Source organism: Felis catus, chromosome D4, assembly GCF_018350175.1.
Source record: "Felis catus isolate Fca126 chromosome D4, F.catus_Fca126_mat1.0, whole genome shotgun sequence".
NCBI lineage: Eukaryota > Metazoa > Chordata > Mammalia > Carnivora > Felidae > Felis > Felis catus.
Window position 1 is genome coordinate 92,440,625 of NC_058380.1, and position 24,716 is coordinate 92,465,340.

A 24,716-nucleotide genomic window follows, 5' to 3' on the forward strand; every position below is an offset into this window, starting at 1 on the left:
ATTTAAAAAGTTGAGTAGAATCAGGGATGATATAAAAAAGTGTCCAAGTGGAAGTTTTAGGAATGAAAGCCCAAATACCTGAGAAGGAAAAGACACCGGATGGGATCAATGACAGATCAGTGGCCACAGAAGAAAAGGGTAATGAACTTGAAGGCACGGCAGTTGGAGCTCTCCACAAGGAAACACAGAAGAAAAAGAGAATCCAGCAGAACAGAGCCTCGCGAGCACGGGGCTTCAGGTGTCCTGACGTCCCTGCCAGTGGAGGCTTGTTGGCCAGGAGACAGACGACACCGTGGCTGAACGTTCCCAAGCACGAGGCAAACGATAAACCCTCGGGTGCCCGGATCGCAACGCACCCCAAGCACGAGAGCCTTTTAAAGAGAAACCGAACGCAACCTTATCACATCAAGCAGCCGCAAGGCAGTAACAAGGAGAAAGCCGGAAAGGCGGCCCGAGGAAAGGGACAGCGTGCGCGGGAGAAGAGCGACGCTGACCGCAGGCTTGCGGTGCGAAACAACGCGGCCAGAAGACGGGGCGCCACTGCCAGCCGGAGGGAGACACGGTCCGCCTGGGCTACACTCCGCAAAGGGTATTTCAGAAACACCGATGCGATGAGTTTGTCCTTAGACGTACAAAAGCTAAAAGATGTCGCCACCGACCCCCTCCCCCCGTCCGGAAGCGTTAAGGGAGGTCCTCCGGGCAGAAGGACGGCGCGACGCCGGGGCGGGAATCGTGTCTACACAAAGCAAGAGCGAGCACCGGGAACGGGTGTGCACGGACTGGTTAAAAGCTGACCGAGCGTCGACAGCACGGTCATAAGGAACTACGGTGGAGTTCAGGAAAGATCTGGGTGAGGTGCACAGGGCACCGGGACGGTCTGCTGTCACTGAGGGCTGGGCCGTACGTACGAGCCCTCGCCCGCCGCCGTCCGGGGCCCTCTGCCCACGGCTGCCGGCCGGGCACTCGCCGCGTGTGTGCTTTGTGAGACCCTTACCTGCAGGAGCCGACTTGCCCTCCCGACTCTGCTGTCCTTCCCGGGGGTCCTGGGAGGGCGCGGCCGTGGCTCTGCCCTGGGCTGGGTGCGATCTGGGGAGGGGTGGGGGGAGAGATGCGCTGGAGACACAGCCTGTCCCAGACGCCCTGCCCGCCCTCTTCTATGCTGGGAGGTGGCGGTGGCCAGCCGCCCCCCCTCGGGCCCCACCTGGGTCTGGCTGTCACGGTGCTCAGACAAGTCACTGGCTCCAGACCTCCGCACACCTGTGGCTGCTTCCCCTCCGAAGCCGGTTTCGGCCTGGCCTCGGTGGAGTGTTTCCCCATCAGCTGCTGTGAGAACGGGAAGGTGGGGTGTGTGCTGGGGGCCCCAACCTCAGAGGCCTCCACGCGAGGCTGACAGTCCCTCCCTGCCCCCCAGACAGGGCTGGACGTGGCGGGGTGGGGGAGGGTGGCAGGTGCCCGGCAGACACAGAGCAAGGCCGGGGCTGGAGCACCCCAAAGCTGGGGGGTCTCAGATGGCCGGGGGCAGGGGGGGGCTGGCTGCATGAAGGACGGTGGGAGCCAGAGCCCTGATTCTCAGCTGCAGCAGCTGTGGTGCTGGGAAGAAAGAGGGAAGGAGAGGAAGCAGGGGCCAGGTGTGTATGTTGCCCACACACACAGGCACATGCGTGTACATGCATGTGCACGTGCTTCCCCAGGCTGGGGCACCCTCCCGGGAATGCCTTCCCAGATGTGCTGTGCGTGAGTCCATCCCAACAGCCCCCGGACTAGAGACACAGAGAAGAGAAAGCCCGTCACATCTAAGCGGATCCTGGACATCGGCCGGGGCCATCCCGACCAGTGAACGCAGGGGGGCCGGGCACAGGTGGTTTGGAGATGTGGGTCCCCTTCCCCTCCCGGCCGACCTGCCAGGGCTGTGAGTTTCCGGCACATATCAGCTCACGAGCTCCAACAGGGAGCCCAAGACTCTGGTGCCACCGGGGACACAGGCGGGTGGAAGGCACGGGCGGTCATCTGTCCCCCCAGCCAGGTGCCCCCAGGTCAGTGGTGGGCCAGAATGTCCCGTGAGCATCTGTGTGCAGCCCACTGAGCTGGCCTCTGGCCGCAGCTGCCCCCTCCTCTTCTGGGCACCGGCAGGGCTCACATTTCAGGCGGCACTGTATCTGCACCCTCCCCGCCTCGACCTTCCGTGAAGGCAGGTGGCCCCCACGCAGCCAGAGAGCGAAGCCACCTGGGAAGGGCCGCGCGTGGGGCCTGTCCGTGCCTGACCTGCACCTGGTGCTTGAAGAGCAGCTCGTCCAGGGCCTTCTGTGTCTCCCAGACCTCCCGCTTCGCCCGCTGCCGCAGAAGGGCCAACGCCTGCTTCCGCTTCTGCTGGTCAAGCTGCAGGGAGGGCCGAGCCTCAGGATTCCCGGGGCGGGGGGGGGGCAGACTGCTGCCCCCACAGCTCTCCAAAAGCCCTGAGCCCACGAGGGCAGGCAGTGCCATCGCGGGGAACGGGACACTTCTCGGGGGCGGGGCTCGAAAGCCCCCACTCGTGGCCGGGCCTCCCCCCAGCCCGCGGCTTGCTCCCCTTCTCGGCTGAGGCGGTCCGCGTCCTGAGCTGCCTGTCCCCTCCCTCCTTCCCGCGCAGCCTCCCCCGCGGAAGAGCCGTCGCTCGCATTCTACAGCTGCCCGCTTTGGGGCCTTCGCTCAGCCTCAGGGGGACGAGGGCTGCTCCCAGCTCGCCCCAAGCAGGCCTCTAGGGGACACAGCTGCCATCGGCCTGACAGAATGGGGTGGGACGCACCTTCAGTGACTTGAGAAAGCCCAGGGACTTCTGGGGGATGTTGGCAAGGTGCCCGGAATGCTGACCTGTGGAAGCCACAGAGAAGGGGCAGGTAAGTGGCCGGCAGGGAGACTCCCAGCACGACAGTCCCTTCCCGCGCGTCCAGGGGGGGCAGGACAGGGCTGCCCGTGGCAGGAGGAGGCAGACAGCTCCTGCGTCTCCTCGACGGCCCCAAGGGTTGGCTCGGCCTGACCCTCAGCCGCACTCCCCCGGGGAGCCGTGCCCAAGTCTGCAGAGATGGTGAGTCGGAGCCCAGCAGCAGACCCGGGCTCACCCCGCCTTCCCTGGCGACCTAAAACAAATCGCTAGCCCTTCAGAGCCTCAGTGGGACAAACAGAGGTTCCCACCTCCCTGCTGGAGGGGTGACCTAACACAGGCTGGCCGGATGGCAGCGGTCACCACCGTAACAATGGTCACGGCCGGGCGGGTGCCTATTAACACAGAGGCACAGGGCCCCAGGCATCCCTGGGGTTTCTGGGGTTGCTCCAGAGAAGGGGCGTGAAAACCGCGGCCTCCCGGCCTGGATCAGGAAGGCCACAGGGGCTCCTCTTTCCCTTTGGTGGCCCCCGAGGGTCTGGCTCGGGCCCTGCGCACAGGTTGGTGCTGCTGGCCCCCCTGCGGGGGCCTCTAGGGGCGACTCCACGGCCGGAGGGGGCCCAGCGCGCTCCCTCCTTGGCCCGCCTCCCGTCTTCCGGGCCTGGTGTTGGTGGAAGGGGGCAGAGGAGGGCGTCCGGTCTGTGGGTGGCTCTGGGAGGAGTTCCTCGGTCATCGCTGGCCAGTGTGCTTCAGCTTTCCGGGGTCGGAGCGGCAGAGGCTGTGGGCAGTGGCCGAACCAGCTCCTGGGCGTTTCCACGGCAGTGCGGGGAAACTCGGAAGCCCCAGGGGGAGCAGTTAGGTGTGACCCGTGCTGAGCACACGGCAGCCCTCCCCCTGCCCCCGCCAGCTGGCCTCCGTGGGAAACGAAGGCCCGAATGGGAGAACGGTTCGACGTGTCTCTTCTGAGCCGAAGTTCCCTCGACAAGGAAAAACCCTCTTTTGCTTCTGTTCTGTGGCCACTGAGAGAAACTGAAGCCGGAGAAGACGCCCAGGACCCCTGAGGCCCCACCAGCCTGAGCGCCCACCGACCACCCGGGAGGCTCCAAGGCTCAGGGAGGGGTGTTCCTTGTCACCTCCAGCCACACCACGCCAGCACCCCAGACGGTCACCAGGGAGACACGGGCCGCGTGGCCCTGAGCTCCGAGCGGTGACCCAGGAGAAAGTGAGCTGTCCCCGACACGGCTGTGTAACGACCATGATTGTAGTCGTCAGCATGCTCTCAGGGAGGAGGCTGGGATCGGGGAGTCACCGCCTCGAGCCAGAAGCTGACGGGACCCCCCTCCCCGCCACGCTGGGTGGAGACACAGTCGCCCCCACCACGCGTGTTGCTGTCATTTAACTTCCGCGAGAGGGAAGTCAGCGTAACATTCTACTCCTCACTCCCACCGGCCCCATTTCACTGGCCAGACGGCCATGCGTGGCTGATGGCTACCCTACTGGATAGCCCAGAGTGTAGGACGCTTCCCTCCACCCAGAAGCTTCTGCTGGACAACGTGGTGCTGGCTGGTGGAGTCTTGAAAGTAAGTGCTACTGGGCAGCACTGGTCTAGAGGGGTCTCAAAAGTTCCAGTGGGCAGCGTTGCCCCAGCAGGAAGAGCTGGGTTCGAATCCCCCCTCTGCCACAGATCTGGCCCAAGGCCATGGTGCCTCTTTGAGCATCAGGTCCCTCCTCCATAAGCAGAGCACGGGGACGGGCCCGGCCCCAGGCACGGTGAGACCAGCGAGACCCATGTGTGGGTACACGGTGCCCGGTCCGGGGCGATCAGGGCGCTCAGTTCACTCGTGCTCTCGGCAAACGCTCCCCGGGCACACGTGCCTGGCGGGCACTGGCTGGGACTGCAGTGAGTCCTCGAGGCCCGCAGAGCAAGCTACGGCAGGGTGAGCGGCAGGACCTGGCCCAGCCCGCGTGCTATCCGAGAGGCTTCCTGGAGGAGGCGTCGGACACCCGCCCGGCACAGGTGCTCACTGCTTGGTTTCAGGGTACCCGAGATCCTGCTCTCGGCCACGCCGGGCAGGAGCAGCTCGGATTTCAAATGACTCTGGGGGGCCTGCCTAGAGTCTCAGGATAAAAAGGCCCCATCAGAGAATTTCAGTCCGCCCACGGACAGGTAGGTCCTGCCCGACGACGGAGAGTGTAAGGAGGGACGAGGGAGGGACAGGGAGGGACAGGGAGCCTGGGGCGGGCCTCCACTCCACCGCCCGTCCTGCTCCCCCTGCCTCCTGGAGAAGCAGCCTGGAGGCAGAGCCAGGAAGAGTGGGTTTTTCTGGAAGGCCCGGCATCTGGCCTGTTTGGGTTCGGCCCGTGGGAGCTGCCAGATCCCGGGGCCGACGCCAGGCCTCAGAGGCTCCAGGAGGAACGCTCATGGAGATGGGCATGGAGCAGGGGACTGGGGACGTTTCTCAAGGTGATGGCTCTGCCCCGTCTCTCTCTGGAAGGTATGGGTGGGACCCCTGGGGTCAGCCCTGGGGACACAGCGGGCTGGCGTGGGGCGCTCTTTAACTAGGCCCAGCCCCTTGCCCGGCTGAGAGGCGCCTGCGGGGAGGGGGCAGCTGTGCAGGGAGGGCTGTCCTCGCCCCGGTGCCCAGGCTGCCCCCCGACTGTCGCTCCCGTGAATGAGTCGCTGAGAAAGCTCACACGGGGGCTGTGGGTCCACGATGCAAGTATTTTGTCCTTCCAACTGGTGACTGAAGGTTTCCCCTCTGGGATTGGAGAGGGCCCCCTTCTCTGCCCCTAGCTGTGCTCTCACGCCCCTCCCCATGGGCCACCTGCCCGACCCCCCAGATGTCGACCGCCTCCCCGCACCCACCCCCCGTGGGCAGACAGCGCGGGGAGCGCGAGTGTGTGGGGCGCATGCGTGCCTCGGGTCCCAGGAGGAGTCACTTGCTGCTGCTGCCCAGCAGAGGCAAAAGCACGGAGCCCCGCGGGGGCTGTCCTCAGGGTCTAGTGCTTTCCACCTCAACTCTGAGTCCCCACATCGCCCCATGTGACGGTCGAGAGGGGCAGGGGGCACCTGAGCTGTCCCAGCTTTCCAGAGCACGCGCGGCTGTGCCCAGATCCTGGCAGCGGGTCCAGCGAAGGTCTCCAGGCGGCCAGGGCCCCAGGTGTGGAGGTGATGGGCGGGGGGCCTCCCCACCGTCCCCTGAGGCCACCAAAGCAGGTGCCTTCAGGTCCACACCCCAACCTCACTGCAGGGACTGGAGCACTTGCCCCTGGCGGAGTCTTTCAAGGGGGCTCCGGGACCGTGGCCCCACGCTCCCAAGAGCAAGGAGCCAGTGAGTGGGGCTGAGGGGTAAAGAGAGGGCTGCCCCCTCCGGAGGGAAGGCCAGAGCCTGACCCCCTTGCAGGACCCTGGCCCGGAGGCAGCCAGCCCCATGCGACTGGGGATCACCCTTGACTCTCACAGCAGCCAGCCACCGCCCCCTGCTCAGCCAGCCTTCCAGACGGTGCTGGTACCCGCGTTCAGGCCCTGGTCACAGCGCAACCCCGGGCACTCCTGGGCTGCTCGCTGCTCCCTCTGGGCTGCATTTTCTGGGGCTGCAAACGCGGAGGAAATCTCTACCGGCTTCCCGGTGGATTCTCTCTCAGAACCTGACGTGTCGTGTGCTGTCACCCGAGCACTTCCCGATGCCTGCCCCACGCTAAGGAGCAGGTGCCTGGAGCGCAGGGCCGGATCTCAGGTCAGCACCGGGCACAGCAGGTGCTCAGTGGGGACAAGTTTGAAAAGCAGAGACAGGAACCAACAAATGAATTAGGGGGCTCTTGGTGCTCGGGAGACCGGGAGAGGCAGTGCCAGGGTCAGGCCCCCCCGCAGCCCCCAGCACAGGCTGGAGAGTCTCCCGGACCAAGAAGCAAAGGAGGTGGGAGCGGGTCGGCCATGGCATGGGGGGGAGGCGCAGACCCCTCCTCCTCCAGAGGGCCCAGGGCACGAGCCCAGCGGGCCCCCCTCGACACACCTCCCCAGCCACTCAGTCCCGGTTCCCAGCCGCTGTGCCAGGGCCCTGCAGCTCACCCCTGAGCACGCCCCGAGCCAGCCCACACAGTCCACCCACACCCCTCAGCACGGGCCCTCGGCCAGGCCGGGCTACCAGACAGGGCACTGCCCCACGCACCCCCCGCTCTGCACCAGCTCCGTGGCCCTGAGCAAGTCTCCTCAGCTGAAACCCAGGGACAAAACCTCTCAGAAGCAAAAGAAAAGGCAGAGGCCTGGGCGGGCAGATGCTCGGACGCGGCGGCCCGGGAGCAGGGCCCTCGACGAAATACGCGGTCAGCCCTCACCCGGGCAAGTATAGGTCGCAACCGAGGCGCTGCAGGGGCACGTAGCAAGCAGCTGGGTCCCGAAAGCCTCCAAAAAACTTTAATACTGATACACGGATGCTCTCCACATAGAAAAGGCTCTCTCTACACCCGTAGGACCTCGCCGGAGCATCAGGCAGTGGAGGGGGTCCCCAGCGGACCTCCCCGGCCACCCGACCAGCCAGCCCAGGGCCTGTCCGCGGGCTCGCCCTTACCGCAGCTTCGCGTGGTCCGGGGCGTGAGCAAGCCGGCCCCTCTGGCCGACGGCATCTCCAGACGCAGGGAGTCGCAGGTGGGGTCCAGCATGGCTGTCACCCCGAGTGAGCTGGGGACACACAAACACACACGTGAGCAGAGTCGGGCAAGGACCGATCCATGAGGTGTGAGGCCGCTGGGGTCTGGGGGAGCAGGGACCCGGGTTTTCTCGGCCTGAACAAAGCGGCTCTCAGACCCACAGGGACCAGGGCCGAAGCCAAGGGCCAGAGGCCTAAGGGGGTAGGGGGATGGGCCCGTGCCTGGAGGACCAGGAGGGCAGCAGTGGACAGGGGGCACCCACGGATCCACGCCAGCAGCGTCCCCCAGCTTGAAGTGGCAGCCTGGGGCTCTGCACCGGGACCCGGGGGACCAGCAGCCCTCAGGAGATCGGACGGCTGGGGCCCAGCTGCCATCATCACCGCTGGGCACCCTGGATGGGACCAGAACGCCCTTTGCCTGGAAGCCCGTGCCTGCTCTGGGCCTGCTCCCACCCCGGGCCCTACGAGGCGAGACGCCCACTCTGGGAATGAGGGACACGGGCCTGTTCTTCGCCTCTGTCGTTCCCTCTGCCGCCCGCTAAGGGGCTGTGTCCACCGGGCCCTGAGTGGAGCAGGGCGGATACACCAGCCCTAACCCTCACCACTACCTGCTCACGCCCCGAGATGCTGTCCCGTCCCACAGAGGGAGGCTGAGCCGGCCAGGGGGCCGAGGAGGCGGTGGTCACACGGGCCAGCTAGACTCGGTACCTGCCTGCTGGGAGGGCGAGCTAACCCCCGACCCTGAGGTGGCCTGCGAGGTTCCCTAGGATTGGGAGGAGGTGGGCTTTCCCCGAGACGGCAGGACCCCAGGAGACGGGGCCTGTGCCAGCGGGGTGCACGGCTCTGCCTCCCTTCACGTTTCTCGTTAGGGTGCGGCTGTCCGTGCCGGCACGGGGACTCCGGAGCGCCGGGGTGACTAAGGACACGCTGCAGGCCGTGCAGCGGGGGCGGGGGGGACGTGGCCCTCCAACAGCCACACGTTGCTGGGACGCCCAGCCCCCACCTCTGCAGCCCCGGGCCCCTGCAAGGGAGATGGTGTGGAAGAGGGTCCTGGAGAGAGGAAGCAATGCCCAGGCCCAGGGGCTGAATCCGGAAGCCCCCCCCCCCCGGGACGGGGTGGGGGCTGCTGCAAGAGCGCGTGCCCATGAGGGGACGGGAGGGACCAGGTCACCGCAGACCCTGCCTCTGTAGGAACGATTCTGCCATTGCAGCATGACTGACAGCAGCCGCACTCCCGAGGTAAAGGATGCGCGGGGCTGTGTGCCAATAAAGCTTTATTTGTGAACACGGGCAGTGGGCCACGTGGCTGTGGCTCGTTGGCCTCTGCCTAGACTTCCCAGGGCAGCGGTTGTCACACTTGGGTGTGCAGCACGTCACCAGCAGGACTGAGCCCCGGGCCCAGCCTAGCGTACCGGGTTCAGGAGGGCGGGGGTGGGCCGGGACTCGGCGTTTCCAACGAGTTCTCAGGGAACAGAATGAGAACCGCTCGACTAGGGAACGGACTTCATGGAAGAACCCTGGGCTCTTGTGTCCAGCCCTGCGTCTGAGTTTTGGCTTGCCCTCCCATGAGCCATGAGATCCTGGCAAAGTCACCTCTCTGGGCCTCAGTTTTCCGGTCTGTGCAGTGGGAACGGGAATCTATCTCACAGGATCCTGAAAGTACTGCCCGAGGTGCAGGGACGCCTGCGGGTAGCGGTTGGCACACAGCTGGGGCAGGCACCCCGCCACCCTTCTCTCCAGAGATGCCAGGATGGACGGGCCTTTGGAGGGGAGGAGTGGGTGCTGGTGATGGGCTGGGTCCCCGGCCAGCACCGAGCCCCACGGTCCCGGCGGAGAGAGGACGGCGGTGCGGGTGGTGGTCCCTCCCCGACTCAGGCACTCAAAAGCTGGCCTGAGAGGCAGCGGGATGGGCCGGGCCCCGGATCTGGAGAACTTGGGGGCCACAAGCGGGACGAGGGCCTTGACCTTCATCCTCGGACGCCCCCAGAGAGACGCCAGCGGGGCGGCAAGTGCTATTTCAGAAGGGCCGGCCAGGCGGCTTTTCTGGACACACTGAGGGGCCGGGAAGGCCCTGGGCCCTGATCCCACACAGCGAGGCCGCTGAGTCGTCCAGGGCACAACTCTGCACAGCCTGATCGGGGTGGGTGCGGGGGGACGGGGAGGACGCGGGGCCCAGGTGTGGGGGTGCGCTGGGTGGGAATGCCCTGCGGGGTCCCGCTGGCCGTCCAGCAGTGGGACAGGCAGATGTGGGGCGTCCGCCTTGGAGCCCGGGGCACCGACGGTTCACGTCTGGCAACTTTCCCATCCCTTGCCTTTCCCCTAGGTCTGGGGAGCGGGCAGCTGGCCAAGAACCAGAAGTCCAGCCCAATGCTGCCCCCTACTGGCAGTAATCATTCAGGTCCACCGACTGGTCGGAGGCTGGGCAGCCGGCAGCGGTGGCGGGGGTGGGGGGTGGCCAGCACAAGAAAGTACAAGGGTCTGTGGCTGGGTGGTCCTGAGAACTTAGACACAGGACACGGGACCTGAGTGGGAAGATACCCGCACACGACCAGCCCCCCAGTCACCAAGGAAAGTGTGGCCGATAGTGTCCGCTGGGCCCGCAGCCAGTGCAGAGGTGTGTGGGGACGGGGTGCATCCCGGGGGCTGCCCACCCATCAGCGGGGGCCTTGGGTGAGGGGCCCAGTGCCCACAGCCCAGCCAGAGAGGGGTCTCTGGGCTCGTCCCCCCGCCCTGGCCAGCACCAGAGCCAGCAGGCCCTGACCCAGGTCCGGGGGCTTCTCACGGTGGGGTCAGGACTGTGTCACTACCCCCCGCCGCCAGCCCAGCTGCACCCAGACCGCTGTGCACCCCTGTGCGTGGGCTGTGTACGGCCAGCAGCTCGCGGCTCGGCCAGGGCGCGTGGAGAGCGCAGGCTCACCTCCCGATGAAGGGGCGGAGGGCCTGGAAGGAGTCCGTGTTTCTCGCCAGCCTGTTGTCTGGCTCCAAACATCCGTCCTCCGTGAGACCTTGGGGGACACGGACACCAGGCTCATTCCCCGGAAGGAGGAGCTGCTGGCGGTTGGGGACGGAGCGGGGACACCCCTGGCTCGTGTCAGGAGGGGCCCGGTGGGCCGTGTGTGCTTTCTTGCCCCTCTCTGGGGGGGGGGGAGCACACAAGCCTCAGGGCCAGGCCTCACCCCTCCACCCGCCAGGACCAAGCCGTGGACAAGGCCACAGCCAGTGGAACTTGAGCCTGTGGCCGGGCTCCGCCAGGACCGCCCCTACGTCCCTTCGAGCGGCCTACACACCCGCCGTGGTATTGTCATCGGCCTCTTCCCTTGAGGGAGAGAGTGGGGCCACTGCTGGGGCTGGTGGCCACCTACCTCGGGGCTGGCTGTCGCGGGGGGCCCCCGGGCTCACGCTGTGCCGCCGCTCCCAGTCAGGGCTCCAGGACGGCGTCCTGCTGTCCGGGAAGCAGGTGGGTGAGGCCGGCGGCCTGGCCTGCGTGTCCGCCCAGTCCCAGGGTGTCCCTCCGCCCCGACGGGGCACTAACGCTCTGGAGTGGACGGGGACTGCGGGCGTGGGGGCCGCAGCCATTCTGCTGAGGTATGAGGACGATGGGTCGGAGACCGGGTCCCCGGGAGGGTCCAGTGCCTCCGACTTGTGCAGCTTGGCCGTCAGGATGTCAATCCGTTGCTTCAGGACGTTGGCCATGGTCTCCAGAGCCTGTAGCCGGGCCTGCTTGTAGCGGAAGTGCAGGGGCCCCGATGTGCCCAGGCGCTCGCTCTCCTCAGGGTCTAGGTAGATGCACACCCCTGGACGCGGGCCCTGGGTGGCGAGGTCCTGGAGCTTCAGGGGACCCAGGGAGGAGCGGGCGGACATCAGCGTGGGGCCGCCTGTCCCCAGCGTCTCAGTGCGGTTCAGGGCTCTGTTCAGACACAGGCAGAAGCTGCAGGGAGAGAGGGTGGAGAGGGTCAGGTCTGGCGCCTGCGGCCTCGAGCGAGTTCAAAACGTGTAGGAGGCGGGATGAGCGTCTGTGGCAATGGCGTCCATTCACGGTGACAGTTTATGGCCCGGAGGGCTGGCTCTGGGGCGCGTCTATACAGCAAGGGACCACACCAGGCCGTGAGGGAGACCCAGCAGTGGTTTCTGGAGTTTAACACCAGGGCAGAGGCACCAAAAGAAAAAACAGATCAAAGTCCTTCCAAACGTATGACTCACGTGCACCAAGGGCACAATCGTGAGTGAGAAGGTGACCTACAGAATGGGACAAAGTTATTACAACCCACACGTCCCGTGAGGGTCAGAACCCAGAGCATATAAGGGACACCTGCCATTCAACAGCTACAGCGCACAAAGAATTTGAGGGGATGTTTCTCCAAAGAGCCAATAAACACACGAAAAAGAGGCCGAACATCGCGGGTGATCAGGGAGACGCAAGTCCAGATCGCAGTAAGATACCCCTTCACGGCGGTCAGGGTGCCTACGACTTAACAATAAATAAACGGGGCGCCTGGGTGGTTCGGTCGGGCGAGCGTCCGATTCTTGATTTCGGCTCAGGTCATGATCCCAGGGTCATGGGATCGAGCCCCACACCGGACTCTATGTTAAGCGCGGAGCCTGCCTGAGATTCTCCCTCTCTCTCTCTCTCTGCCCCTCTCCCCCACTCGCTCCCCCTCTCTCTCTCTCTCTCAAAAAAAAAAAAAATTAACTAAATAAAAATAAATGAATTAAAATTAAAAATAACCAGTGTTGACAGGTGGGAAGGTGGACACGTTCTGGGGACAGACGGAGGGGACGGCTGCATGGCAGCGTGAATGTGCTTAAAGACAGTAAATCTACATTGTGTGTATTTCCCCACAACTTCTTTAAAACGTGGAGGGGAAAAAGAACACAAGAAAGCAAGACGAAGGGCCCACACTCCCGCTGTCCGGGGGACCGACCCGTGGGCATCACGTCAAGGCGGCCAGGAGCCCTCGGCCGGCCTTTCCACGGAGGACGGGGGCTGCCCTGGGCAGTGGCCGGTCTCTCCGTCGGGATGCAGGTGCGGAGTGTGTGAACGTCACTGAGCTGCACAACCTGGGACCCGCATCTTCTTCGGGATGTTCCCAGACGTCAAGTTTAAGAAGCTGAAAACCGCGCAGCCTCCTGGGCTGCTCTGTGGACCTGTAACCCCCGGGAGTGCCCCAAGCAAAGTGGGGGGCGGTCTCCTGACCCCGAGCTTTAAGGTGCCGCCCCGGGGAGGGGCTTTCTGAACAGGTGCCCGGCTCCATTAAAATACAGAATAGTGAAAACCAAACAAAAACCGGAGGGAGAAAAACAGAAAAGCAGTTGGCGGGACACAGAGAAACTGGGACCCTCCTCCGTCGCCGGTGGGGATACAAAACGAGGCAGCCGGCGTGGGAAGCCATCTGGTGGTTTCTCGAAAAGTTAAACACCGAGTTTTCAAATAAAGTTGCCTGGCAATTCCACTCCCAGGTGTGTAACAAGGGACACGAAACAGGCATTCAGTGAATTCATCCACAGCGGCACCAACCACAGCAGCCTGGGGGGCGGGGCGGGGGGGGGAACAGTCCAAACGTCCACGGAGACCAACGGATAAACCATCTGTGGCCGTCAGGCCACGGAACGGGGTTTGGCCATAACGACGGAACGAAACCCTAATGCGCGCGACAACACGGACGCGCCCAGAAAACACGCTCCAAGAGAGAAGCGGCCTCCCAGCGGCCACGCCCCGCCAGACTCCAGTGACTGTAGAGGGGGGAGCAGACTGGGGCGGCGGGGGGCCGCGGGGAGGCCCTGGAGCCATGCCGACGGGTACGGGGTTCCCTTTCGGGGTGAGGCGATGTTGTGTGTGCAGAGAGAGGTGGTGGTCACACGACACTGGGGAGGTGCCCAACGCCTCCCCCCCCCCCCCCACCATCGTGTGCCCTCAATGGCTCACTTAAGGGGCTGTGGAACCTGGGACAGCCCTGTTCACCAGCTCTGGGCAGAGGAAGCCGCCTCAGCCTGGAGGAGCGCCCCCCCCCCAGGAACTGCAGCCCCCACCTGCCTACCCACCTGCCCGGGGCCTCCTGGTCCCCCAGCACCATGCCGGAGGTCACCTTGCTCCACTCCATCACAGGCGACCCCAGGCTCCCAGAGGCTTCCAGGCCCTAAAGCAGAGGAGAACACGGTCAGAGCCCGCCTCGGACAAAAGACCCTGAGACCCTGTCCCTTAGTCCCAGAGCTAAGGGTCTCAGGCTGGAGCCTTCGGGGGGCCCCCTCCCTAGGGGCTGGGACAGAGGCAGTGGGGTCCCTCAGAGCCCCACCATACCCAGGGAGGCAGGCACTTGGGGACGTCAGAAACTCAGCACCGCGTCCTCACCGGCACCCTGCGCGTACCTTGGACTGTGCACAATGCGGAAAAAAGGTCACGATGCCGGGGGTCGCGTGGGACACCACAGGGACGGCTTTGCCGAGGACGGCCTCCCTCTGCTTCCTGTACACATCCTGCAGCCTCCGGTTTTTCAGCTCGAGCGCCCGCAGGGCCGAGGCCTTCTCCTCCAGGGCCTGTCGCCTCCGGGCCAGCGCCTTCTGGCGCATGAACTCCCGCAGGGACTCAGAGCTGTAGGGGTGACCCAGGACCCCCCGGGGCTTCGGGCAGGGTGGCGGCACCCTCACCTCGTTCTCCTTCCCAGGGGCGTTCCTGGGGGCCCCGGGGGCCGGCCTCATCCAGGCTCGCTTTGGCTCCGAGGGAGGCGGGAGCGAGCCTCGGCCCCCGCATGGGGTGCCCTTGCTGCGCAGGAAGGAGGCGCTCCACGGCCGCTGGGCCGCTGGGCTCCACGGGCTTGGGACAGAGCTCTCCCAGTCTTCATGAGCAGCCCAGGTCCTCTGGGGCTGGGAGGGCCGCCCGGCCGAGGCGCTCCAGGGCCGCTGAGGGAAGGAGGTCAGCCTTTCAGGGGGGCTCCCAGGCCTCTGGAAGGAGGGGTTCCGTCCTTGGGCCGCCCGGGTCATCTGGGGACAGGACTCCCACCCAGCCAAGGTGCTCCAGCGATGCCCCGTGGGGAAGCTGCCAGCCCTCTCTAAGGCCCGAGGACTCTTCGAGAAGGAGCCCCGAACATCTGGGGTGCTCCAGGGGCCCTGCTGCCTCCTCTCTGCCAGGTTCTGCAGCCACAACTTTGACCGCCCCAGCTCTGGCCCTCCCCTGGGGCGGTGGCTCCGGGCCAACTCCAGCCCGGCCTGGATTTGCTGGCGGAGGTCTCTAAGGACAGCCATGGCATTCTGGATGGTCACAGGCTGCTCGCAGGAGGACAGGTTGGGCGTATTGGCGGACACCTGCAGGCCGCCGCGGACAGAGGCTGGACTGGGCATCCGGGGACGGGCAGGGGAGCTCTTAGCAGCTCCAACTTTCTTGCTGTCTCCTGCAAACACAGGTGGTCACGGGTGTCAGGGGCTGCAGGGCCCCGGGGGGAGCAGAGCCAGCTCCCCTCCCTCCCCCCAGAAGCACCCTTGGCCCTGCTCCCAGCCCCTCCTGGCCCCTGCACACAGCATGGGTTTGCAGAAGCCCTCCAGGTGCACATGCCACATCCTGGTGACTCGACGCTGTGCCCGGGCACGTCCACCCCAGACATGGTGAACACAGCGTGATGGGGGTGATGTGTGTCTGGCGGAGGAGCCCCTGCCCCTCCCACCCTGCCTTCCCTCAGTCGGGAAAGCCTAGCCTCCTGGGAGCCTGAAAAGTGTCTCTCGGGGACAGAAATCCTTTCCTTAGGCTTTCAAATGTAATGGTTTCCCCCAAGTCCTGTCTGATGGCAGGTTTGGAGGGCATCCGACAGGCCGCTGAGGAGAGGCCTGCTCCTGTACCTGATGTCCCTCCTTCGCCCTCTGCGCCCACCGCCCAGAGGCTACAGCGCAGCAGGAGGAGCCAGAGGCGAGGCACCAGGTACCTAATTCCACGGCGGGGGCCTGGTCTCTCGAGGGAGCCTCCCTCTGGAGCCTGGGGAGGGCCGGAGGGGGCCCAAGCAGGGCCCTCGCCAGGGCTGGTCCTTTCCTCCAGGCGTAAACACCGACCAACTCAGAATCTTAAACAGAGAAAACGCACACACAGCCGAGCAGCCGGGGCCTTCCCAATGCCAGCCCAGACGGGGAGGTTGCTGGCCCCGGGCAGTCCCCTGGGACCAATTCACATGCCCCCAGAGGAGCTGGGGTGAGCCTCAGCCACCAGGCAGCAAGAGGCAGGGCTGAGTCCCAGGATGACTTTGGACGGTGACCTGACTTCTCTGACCCTCGGTTAACGGGACAATAAAAGCTGCTCCCCGCGGGAGCAACACAGGCCCAGGTGCGCAGCACGTGCTCAGTAAACACCGGCCCGTAGTGACAAGGACGGTAATAACGAAGATCCATCAGCACAGGCAGGGCCAGTGGGAGGCTACGGCCACAGTTGACCACTCGCACCGGGCTGCAGCAAATTATTTGCTTTTAAGCCGGTGTGGCTCCGCAGCAAAGGGGCTGGGCACCAACAAGGATGCCCAGGCCAGCACGACGAGGGGTCCCGGAGAGCACGGACAAACACCCACCGCGTCCCAAACGCAAACGAGGTTTTGTTAACAAATGTTGTCACCTGAGGAACGTCATTTATCAAAGTTCTTCATATAATCTCAGAATACTCTCACCAAATGCCAATGCCAGCCCCACCATCGTTACAAACCCATCCACAAGGGCCGTGGCGGAGGCCAGTTTTTGCCAAGCAAGGGTGACTTAGAGCAGAGACCATCAGGAGAGGTGATCCCCGGGGCAGGCAACCAACAGGGTCAGGCCCCTCCCCAACACACGCTTAAGGATCCCTCGCCCAAGGCCCAGACCCAGAGAGAGAGGCAAGCCTGAACCGGCGGCTGCAGGAAGAGGAAAGGGCCACGCCAAGCCACGCCCTCCCTAGGCCACGCCCCGAAAGCTTGCCTTCTGTAAAGCCACGCCCCTTCAGGACCCGAAGCCAAGGCCACGCCTTCCACAAACCACACCCCTCCAGGTAGGGCCCCTGAGGTCACGCCCCCACAAACCACACCCCTCCAGGGAGGGCCCCTGAGGCCACGCCCCCCACGCCAGGGCCCGGGAACACCGGAAGTTAAAGCGTGGTCTGGGGAATCCCAGACCGGGTTTAAATTCTGGCTCTGCTGATTACTAGCTATGGGCTTCGGGCGAGTGACTCTCCTCGGTTTCCCCACAAGACCACAGGCATGAAACGGGGTGGGCCAGGAAGGGACAGGGTTCCGCTGGCAGAGACAAAGGCCAGGGCTGAGGCCGGCACTGCCCAGCTGGCCGCACCTGGGTGTTGGATGGTACCGAGGGAGGAGGGGGGCTCCCCAGCAAGGCTCCTGCGTCCTGGCCCCTGTCGCTGCTGACCTGCACAAAGTCATCGCTCCTCCCTGCCACCATGCAGGCCCTGCTCTGGACGAGGGGGCTGCCCGCTGGCCGGGACCCTCCCCACAGGCCCCTCCATCACTGGCCGCTCATCCCCCATTAGCCCGCCAGAGGGGTCCGGGTCAATAAATGGGTCCTGATGGGCACATTTTTTCTTCCGCCGAGCAGTTTAATGGCAATTAATTTTTTTACGAGAGGATTTTTAATCTGTGGAAATGGATGAAGTCCCCAAGTGCCCTGTCAAAGTTCCAGGGCCGACTTAATCTATGATAAAAAATGCAAAGTGAGGCGGTATAATCTGAAATTAAATATAGGGCTTCATTTTCCTTCAGCCCGGATGGATGAATATTTTATAACTATTGTGATTTAATTTTTTGTTAACTACAGCAAATTTCTAATTCATCCAATTCCCAAGTCCTGCGGCTCTGACCTCTGAACCCAAGCTCATCTCTCCTTAGCCCAGCTGTGACTTGGTCACTGACAGAAACTAATGGTCAGCTCCGTCAGGGTGACACGGTGGTTACGATGATGGATGCGGCCAGTGGCATGCCCTTTGACCCAGTGTCAGACAGAAAGCAGGTCATTTTTCAAGCGAGCCATTAAAATAAAACAAACCAAAAAGCTGAGGGGGGGGGGGGGAGACAACGATGCAGAAAACTATTGTATTTTGTGCCTTTTCAGTGAGCCTTCCGGAACCTTCTCTGTGGCTCCCAGCATCCCTCACTGTCAGGTTCGAGTGGAGGTTTTCCCTGCTGTCTGGTCACCTCTTACCCTGCTGAATAGACGTGTCTGCCCCCATGGCTGCCCGCCTCCCTCGAGGGTCCCTGAAGCCAATGGCGGAGGAGGGACATGTTCATTCGTCCGGCGGCAACCCGTGCTCTCCCAGAGTGGAGGCGGCAGGTCTGATGGCGCGGAGCAGAAAGATGGCCAGAGCACCCGCCCCTGGCTCTCTCAGGTGAGGAGCACAGGCCTGGAGCCAGCACACCAGTGCAGCCCTGGGCAGGCTGTTGAACCTCGCCGAGCCTCAGTGTCCCCATCTACAGAACGGGAGCAAGCCCGTCTACCCCAGGGGAGTGCTGTGGGGGTCCCTGAGCGGATGTCCAGAGGGCACGAGGCACACAGAGCCAGCGCTGACCGCCAGGAACAGTCAAGCCCCAGGGGAACACCGCCTCCCTCGTCCCACACACACCAAAGTGGCCCTTCTGGGGCTGGCAGATCCACCACGAGGGCAGGGGCACAAACCGACCCAGTCTGGGCAGCTGGGTCCTTGCTGGATGTCACCACCCCAAACCCCCACCTCTGGGGGCCCCGGGGTGTGACCTCAGGCCTGCCACCATCACCAGCTTTTCCTCGGACTCTCCTGGGATGTGATCGGCCGAAGCGCACCCCTGCCTGATGGCCCCAAGTCCCCAAAGGGCTGGGAGACAGTGGGCACTATCTAAGGCCTTTCCTATCACCGAGTGCTCTGGGGGAAGGCGGGTGTTCCGGGCTTGCTGTCTGGATTCCAATCCCAGGCCAGGTGCCTAGGGAGACCTCTCCCTCCAGCAGCCCCCGCCGCTCACGAGTGATGCCTCGGAGCACAGACTGAATGCACGTTCAATCGCGGAGAGCGGCTCCGTGTCCCTACAGACTCTCTTGGTCTAGGGGTGCTGGAAGGACAGCCCACAGCACGGGGGGGGGGGGTTGTGGACTCGCGCTTCCTCACGGCGGAGGACCCCTGTGCCGGCGGGGACCACGCGGCGCCCCGGTGACGCCCAGGCAGGGTCTACACTCACCCGAGATGCGGACGCCAGTGCCGCCCCTCCTTCACGCGTGGCAGACCCTCCACTCGAGCTCGGCCCCTGCCCGTCCCAGGCCCCCGTGCACGCAGCGCCCCAGGCCCCCGGGACGCCCGTCCATCCGCAGCACCGGAACCAGAAGCCGCGTGCCCACACAGTGAGCCGGGCCACAGACTTTTACCCCAGGCCTTGCCGGGGCCCCAAACGGGCAAACCTTACCTGTGTCTTTGGCATCTCTTCTAGAGGTGGGTGACTGGGGGGCTCTCTCCCTCGTGCAAGGACAGCTTTTCATTCTTTTGGTTTTCTCCCGTGGAGCTTCAGGGAGAGGAGAGGAGGAGGGAAGGCGGGGAGGGTGAGCAGTGACGGCCACACGGCCGGCCATGCTGGCAGCCCCCTGCCCCTACAGAGCCACGCTCCTGTCCTGCCTGCTCCCGGGGACTGTGCCGGTGCGGGCAGCTGAGTGTGGGGCCAGAGGGGCACACGTGGCCGTCCGCCTCTTGGTGGTCTGCACAGGCCCCCCCTTCACGCCCCGACTGGTCACAAACGCCCAGGTGTCCGGGGCCGCGAGCCACCGAGGACAGGAACGGCCTCCCGTCTGAGTTGCCCGCGACCATCTCGGTCTGCCGTGCGGCCCTCGTGTTTGTTGACTGAATAGACAGCCGAGTGGGCCGCCGCCGCGGAGAGGCGGCCCAGCAGGGGGACGTGGGGGGAGGGGCTCCGCGTGGTGGGGTCCACCCTGGCGGGACGTGTGAAGACACGGAGACCGCGGGGGGTGGAGGTTGTCCAAGTCCCCGGGCAAGCACAGCGGCCAGCAGGACTGGGCCAGCTTCCTGAGGGCCACTGGAGCCCCTCTCCCCGTGCGGTCTGGCCTCGCTCGTCCCTGTTCACCGCTGGGGCGGGGGCCGTGTCCGGGAAGCACCGAGAAGCCAATCAGCCAGCGATGTGTGAGCAGGACCGGGGGCGCTCGGGGAAAGGCTGGCCCGAAGGACTCTCCAGGCCTCTCCGGTCCCTCTGTCCTCGGTGCCCGCAACCCGCTGGCAGGAGGGACCTCCAGCACCCAGGCCTGTACAAAAGCACAATTCTACAGGATCCACTCACAGGAGGCCCTGGAGGAGTCGGAGCCACGGACACGGAGAGCGGGAGGGTGGGGCTGGGGGAGGGGAGGGTCCACGTGTAACGGGACCGAGTCCAGTCTGGGAAGACGAACACATTCTGGGGATGGACGGGGTGGGGGGGGACGGCTGCACGACAGTGTGAGTGCGCCTGACGCCCCTGAACTGCGTCCTTGAAAGTGGTTACGACGGTAAATCTTGTGTTGTGTGTATCTCACCACAATTAAAAAAGAAAAAAGGAAAAGACCTCGGCCCTGCCCCACACCTACTTCCAGAGGGTTCTAAAGCTGGGAGGGGGAGACGTGACTATCAAGGACTGGTGACCGATGACACCAGGTGCTGAGTGACCAATGGCCAAGTCCCGTCCTTGCCTGAGGGGCCCCAGTGGCCTCTGTGGGATGGGAGGGGACGGGAGAGCTGAGGCCGTAGGGGTCCCGTGGGTGGAGGAGGAGAAAGGCAGGGTGATCGCTGTGAGCCACGGCCCGCCTGGGCGTCTGGCTACAGGGAGTTGTCGCAGCCCCCGGCCACGTTAGCCAGAGCTGGGCCCGGCCCCCTTGGCTTTGATCAGCAGGCACCTTGGACCCCACCGGCATCTGTACTCGGCTCACACATCCAGCTGGGGCAGGACACACACCCAAAAACGCCCCTGTGACAGCTGCCCCAGGGGTCCCAAATCCCATGCTGACCAACCTCTTGCCCACCCTCGGTGCCACTATTGCCCCGTGGAAAACCCATCCTGTTCCCCTGCACCGAGGACCCCAGAAGCCTCGGGCGTCCCAGGGCAGCCTGATTTCTGCTCCCGAGGCCCTCCCCCTCCCCCACTCCAGGGCGCCCCCCCCCAAATCTTGCTGGAGTGAGGCTGTCTCTGCACGTGAGGGACGCCCTCCTCCCCCTCGCCATCTGCAAACGGTGCTAGCCTGCACTCCTTCCCCGAGGGGGGCGCCGAGGTTCGGAAGTCCTACCCCCACGGAATGGCGGGCTGGGTCCAGACCCCTGCTCAGCCCTTTCATAAAGGGCTGGGACCCTCTCTAGTGTCCCAGTCTGAGTGTGATCAAATAGAGCCGATCGCCTAGTGAGAGAGAAGCTGTATGGTCCAGAACCGTGTGGCCCCGACCGCCGCCTGGGTGTTCAAACGGGCTCACCTGAGGCCTGGCGCTGGGGGACCCTGGAGGGCTCTCGCCCCCTGCCCAGGATGGTCTTGTCTTCTGCTCCACACGGAGCCTCGCTCGGGGTGCCTAAGCCTGGAGAAGATGAGAGGGAGCATCGTGAGACAGGTTCCGCAAAGTTCCAGGAAAAGGTCCCCATCCGGCAGCTACTCAAAAGGCTTCAAACGCAGCACCTTTGATGGTGGCCCCAGGCCCAAGTACGTCCCACGGGGCCGGATCGGGGTGCGCCAGCCTTCCGGCCTTCCTGCGGAGATCTGGCTTGGAGACTCTGTAGAGGCGCGAGGCGCTGGAGGGCGTCGAGGTGCCCAGAGAGGCACAGCTGGCCTGCCACTGTGCCTGGGCCCGGATCTTGTCCCTAAGCCGTTCCAGTCGTGGGTTGCTCTCTCTCAGCTGCTGCCGGGGCCCCTGCACCTGGGGGGGCCGCCCCTTCCAGGGCCCGGGGAGAGATGTGCAGGACTCGTGGCCCCCGGAGGAGCCGGAAAGGCGGCCTGATGACACCGAGCTGTCCCCATCCCTGGCCTCCTCGCTTTCGGACCACCCCAGGAGGCTGCAGGCCTTCCTCTGGGGGCCTGGCTGCTCGGTGTAGTCGGACCAGGCCACGTGGGGAGCTCCCCGCAGGCCACCTGGCTGCCGGCAGGGCCTGGCCCACCTCAGGGCAGCCATGGCATCATCATCAGCCGCAGATGGACGGAGCCCGGAGTCCCTGGGGAGAGAGAAGCAGACTGGCCGGTCAGGAGTGGGGACCCGGCCATGCTGAGCAGAAGAACATCTCACATGGCACAACCCGCCCCCCCCCCCCAGCCCAGCAACCCTCCTGCTCCCTCGTTCTCCTGTCTCAGAAGGCCCACTGCCAAGGAAGGTGCAGGGGACCAGTGAAACGCCCCATGCACGGCACTGCTGTGATGTCCCCTCGGACGGCCACCTGGAGCCTTTGAGGCAGGCACCACGATCAGCCCAATTTGCAGATGGGGAAACTGAGGCCCTGGGGAAGGTACCACGATCGGTCCAATTTGCAGATGGGGAAACTGAGGCTCTGGAGAAGGCACGCAGCAGAGGCCCCCAAGTCCTCTGTCCTCATGCTGACTGGGCTGCCCTCCTGGGAAAGGAAGCCCCCACCTGGCCCAGGGGGCGGGCACAGACACTACCTGGGCTTGGCTCTAGCCTTCCTGGCGGCTGGCCTGCCCCGGGCCTCGAGGTTGTCTTTGGGGTGGGGCTGGGTCGTGTCTCCTAGGAGGACCGGCGGCATTCCCGGGACCGAGATCGAAATGGCCCCAGGGCCGGGCCGAGGGCGGGATCTGGTGAGCCCCCTGGTCACCGCCTGCCCTGAGGTCACAGATGGTGCCTTCACAGGGCAGCCTGCTGGCCTGAGGCCCGACATCCATCCCTGCGCGGGCTGGGCCGGCTGGCCTTCTCCAGTCCCCTGGCCCACGATGGAGACCCTCAGGATACTTGTGGAAACTGGGCAGACATGGTGGGCTGCCGGGCCCTGGGCTGGAATGGCGGGGGGGGGGGGGGCTTTCTAACGAGCTGCCTCTTAGCAGGGTGGGAGAGAATTCTGGGTGGCCTGTGACAGCATAATAACCCCACATCACTCAGCGACAGGACCGAGGCCTTCAGCTCCTGCTGGGGCGATGGGCAGGGCCCCACCCCCTTCCTCCCAGGGCACCGGAGCCAGTGGCTGCGCGGGTGGTGAGTGAACTGGCCGGGGCTGCGGTCGGGCTGGGCCAGAGTGGGGGCACAGGGAGGGGCTGGGGGCAGAGTGGGGTGACCTCCGGGCTGATGCCCGGCTCAGGCTTCGATTCTGGGTAGGGTCAGCCTGGAAGACCCGGGGCGGGAGAGAGGAGCCGGCCCAGGACGTGTCCCCAGCGGCTGGACGAGAGGCTGTGTGCTCGGGCCCCGACGCCAACTCGGAAACACTGCCGAGGTCCCTGCCTTCGGCCTCTCGGGATTGGTCACGGGAAGTGGGCGCTGGCTTCTCGGCTCGCCCTGCCACAGGCTCGGGACACCCTTCTGCCCACAGGAGCAGCAGCTCAAGACGCCTGAGCCCCAGGAGTCCCGGGCCTGCTTCCCGGGCCCTGCACTCCCAGGGCTGCCCCCCAGCCTGGCCCACCTGCAGTGGGCGTCCTGTCACCTCGACGACCCCGGCCGGCGGAGTGGTGGAGAGGGTGTGGACTCTGCAGCCGGCTGGCTCTGAGCTGGGCATGGTCCCCCGGAGCAGAGCTCCTTCAAATCCCCGCTCCGCCCCCAGCCAGCTGAGTAACCTCGGGCGACCAGAGACCCCACCCTGCCCCTGCCCCCCCCGGGGATTGTGAGCAGCTGGTGAGTTCACTCCAGCAGGGGGCGCTGAGTGGGGCGGCCGGGTGGCTGAGCGGGTTACAAAGACTTCGTTTTCAGGACGCCCCGAGGAAGCAAAAGGCAGAATGGAGGGCCTCCTGCCTGTCCGGGGGAAGCAGAGAGGCCTGGACAAGGCTGCGGAGGGGCAGGGCGGCAGGGCACAGGGCGAGGTCCTGAGCCCAGCAGGGCCCTGTCGCGGTGGACATGCCCCCACCCCCCATCCCGCCAGCAGGGTGAGAAGACCCACCCCAGGGACGGGACCAGCCTGCACTGCGGGGTGCTGTCCCTTCTCTCCCGTCTGGCTTCTCCTGAGCTCGGGACGAGGGGCAGAAGGCGCGCCTCTCAGGGCACAGAGCCCGCGGGACCCCAGATCCAGCCTTTGGCCCCGGGGCCCTCGACCACACCTGGCGGCCTAGACCGAGGGCGTGCCTCCGCGTACCTGCGTGGCCGGGTCCCCCTGCCGGTGGCACCGTAGCCACCCTCCCGCTCTGCCGCGTCCGCCTGGTGGGGAGTCCCGCCCTGCCTGGGCCTGCCTGCTCCCCGGTGAGGCCAGGCTACAGCGGGTCCCACCCCTGTGTTCCTTTACGATGTTTGCAAGGGGTCAGTGTCACAGAGGGCTGACCCGGGGTGGCACAGGGGAGCCTGGGGGGGGGGGGGCGTCCTTCCAGGACAGCTTCAGGGCACGAGCGTGTTCCTGGGACGTGCTGGGGTACACTGGGCCTGCGGGCAGCTTCTGCTAAAACTGGGGGTGGCGGGACTGGGAACACTGTGGCTTCCCCAGGGCGTGACCACGGTGTCCCCACCACCACCCTTACAGGCTGCACAACCGAGGAGACTCCCAGAGACAGCTCAGCAGAACCCCCCGCAGCCCTGCCAACAGACCCCACCGACACTGCGGCCGTGTCCCCCGCCAGGCGCTCAGGCCCTCATCACTCTCCCCCAGCATCCCCCCAACTTTCTAGCCCTGATCCCTAAAGGGCAGAGGGAGGGGCTCTCTGAGCAGAAATAGGTCGTAAGCAGTTTCCCTCCTCAGGAAGCAGCTATTTCATAAATACGATGGCGGGGGTGGGGGGCGCCTGGGGGGCTCAGGGGGTTAAGTGTCCACCTCCTGTTTTCAGCTCAGGTCACGATCTCACAGTTTGTGGGTTCGAGCCCCACATCAGGCTCTGTGCTGACAGCGCTGAGCCTGCTTGGGATCCTCTCTCTCCCTCTCTCTCTCTTCCCCTCCCCGCCTCTCAAAATAAATACACATAAATACATACATACACACGATGAAGCAGTCTGCTTCAATGCCCTAGAGTTGATAAAAGCGAAAGCACGAAACGAATGTGTGTGCACGTGAAAATAACCAGCTTCGTCGTTGCTCTGTAAGCGGTGACAAGCCCAGAACTTCCTCCCTGGCCCCCGATCTCCGCCCCCCTCCGTGGGTGCCACACCTCTCCACA

At 64.9% G+C, this 24,716-nt stretch overlaps 1 protein-coding gene and 1 long non-coding RNA gene across 15 annotated transcripts in view; one reads left to right on the forward strand and one right to left on the reverse strand.

Annotated features, from left to right (window-relative positions):
- CCDC187 (coiled-coil domain containing 187) overlaps nt 1-23,184 on the reverse strand; it is a 37,543-nt gene extending 14,359 nt beyond the window's left edge. For 2 of the 12 annotated variants that reach the window (XM_045042900.1, XR_006588661.1), the window contains exons 1-14: nt 22,083-22,465; nt 21,111-21,640; nt 20,914-21,012; nt 18,879-18,974; nt 15,411-15,545; nt 13,867-14,885; nt 13,543-13,637; nt 10,866-11,431; nt 10,421-10,508; nt 7,426-7,535; nt 2,783-2,847; nt 2,263-2,376; nt 1,202-1,323; nt 995-1,086 (exon numbers count right to left, since the gene is read on the reverse strand). In XM_045042900.1, the coding sequence (XP_044898835.1) occupies nt 995-1,086; nt 1,202-1,323; nt 2,263-2,376; nt 2,783-2,847; nt 7,426-7,535; nt 10,421-10,508; nt 10,866-11,431; nt 13,543-13,637; nt 13,867-14,885; nt 15,411-15,545; nt 18,879-18,974; nt 20,914-21,012; nt 21,111-21,640; nt 22,083-22,315 (3,364 nt within the window). In that variant the 5' untranslated portion in view covers nt 22,316-22,465. Of the gene's footprint in view, nt 1-994; nt 1,087-1,201; nt 1,324-2,262; nt 2,377-2,782; nt 2,848-7,425; nt 7,536-10,420; nt 10,509-10,865; nt 11,432-13,542; nt 13,638-13,866; nt 14,886-15,410; nt 15,546-18,878; nt 18,975-20,913; nt 21,013-21,110; nt 21,641-22,082; nt 22,466-23,047 lie in introns of those variants that run through there. The other 10 variants (XM_045042906.1, XM_045042903.1, XM_045042904.1 and 7 more) reach the window with 9 other exon arrangements.
- LOC102899124 lies at nt 22,519-24,331 on the forward strand. 3 transcript variants are annotated; one of them, XR_006588664.1, is made up of 4 exons: nt 22,519-22,626; nt 22,747-23,256; nt 23,332-23,814; nt 24,089-24,331. It is a non-coding gene; the product is annotated as an uncharacterized LOC102899124 (long non-coding RNA). The 3 variants fall into 3 exon arrangements; XR_006588663.1 differs by having other exon boundaries at nt 22,747-22,861; nt 22,958-23,814; XR_006588662.1 differs by having other exon boundaries at nt 22,747-23,814.
- Nucleotides 24,332-24,716: the final 385 nt, after the last annotated feature.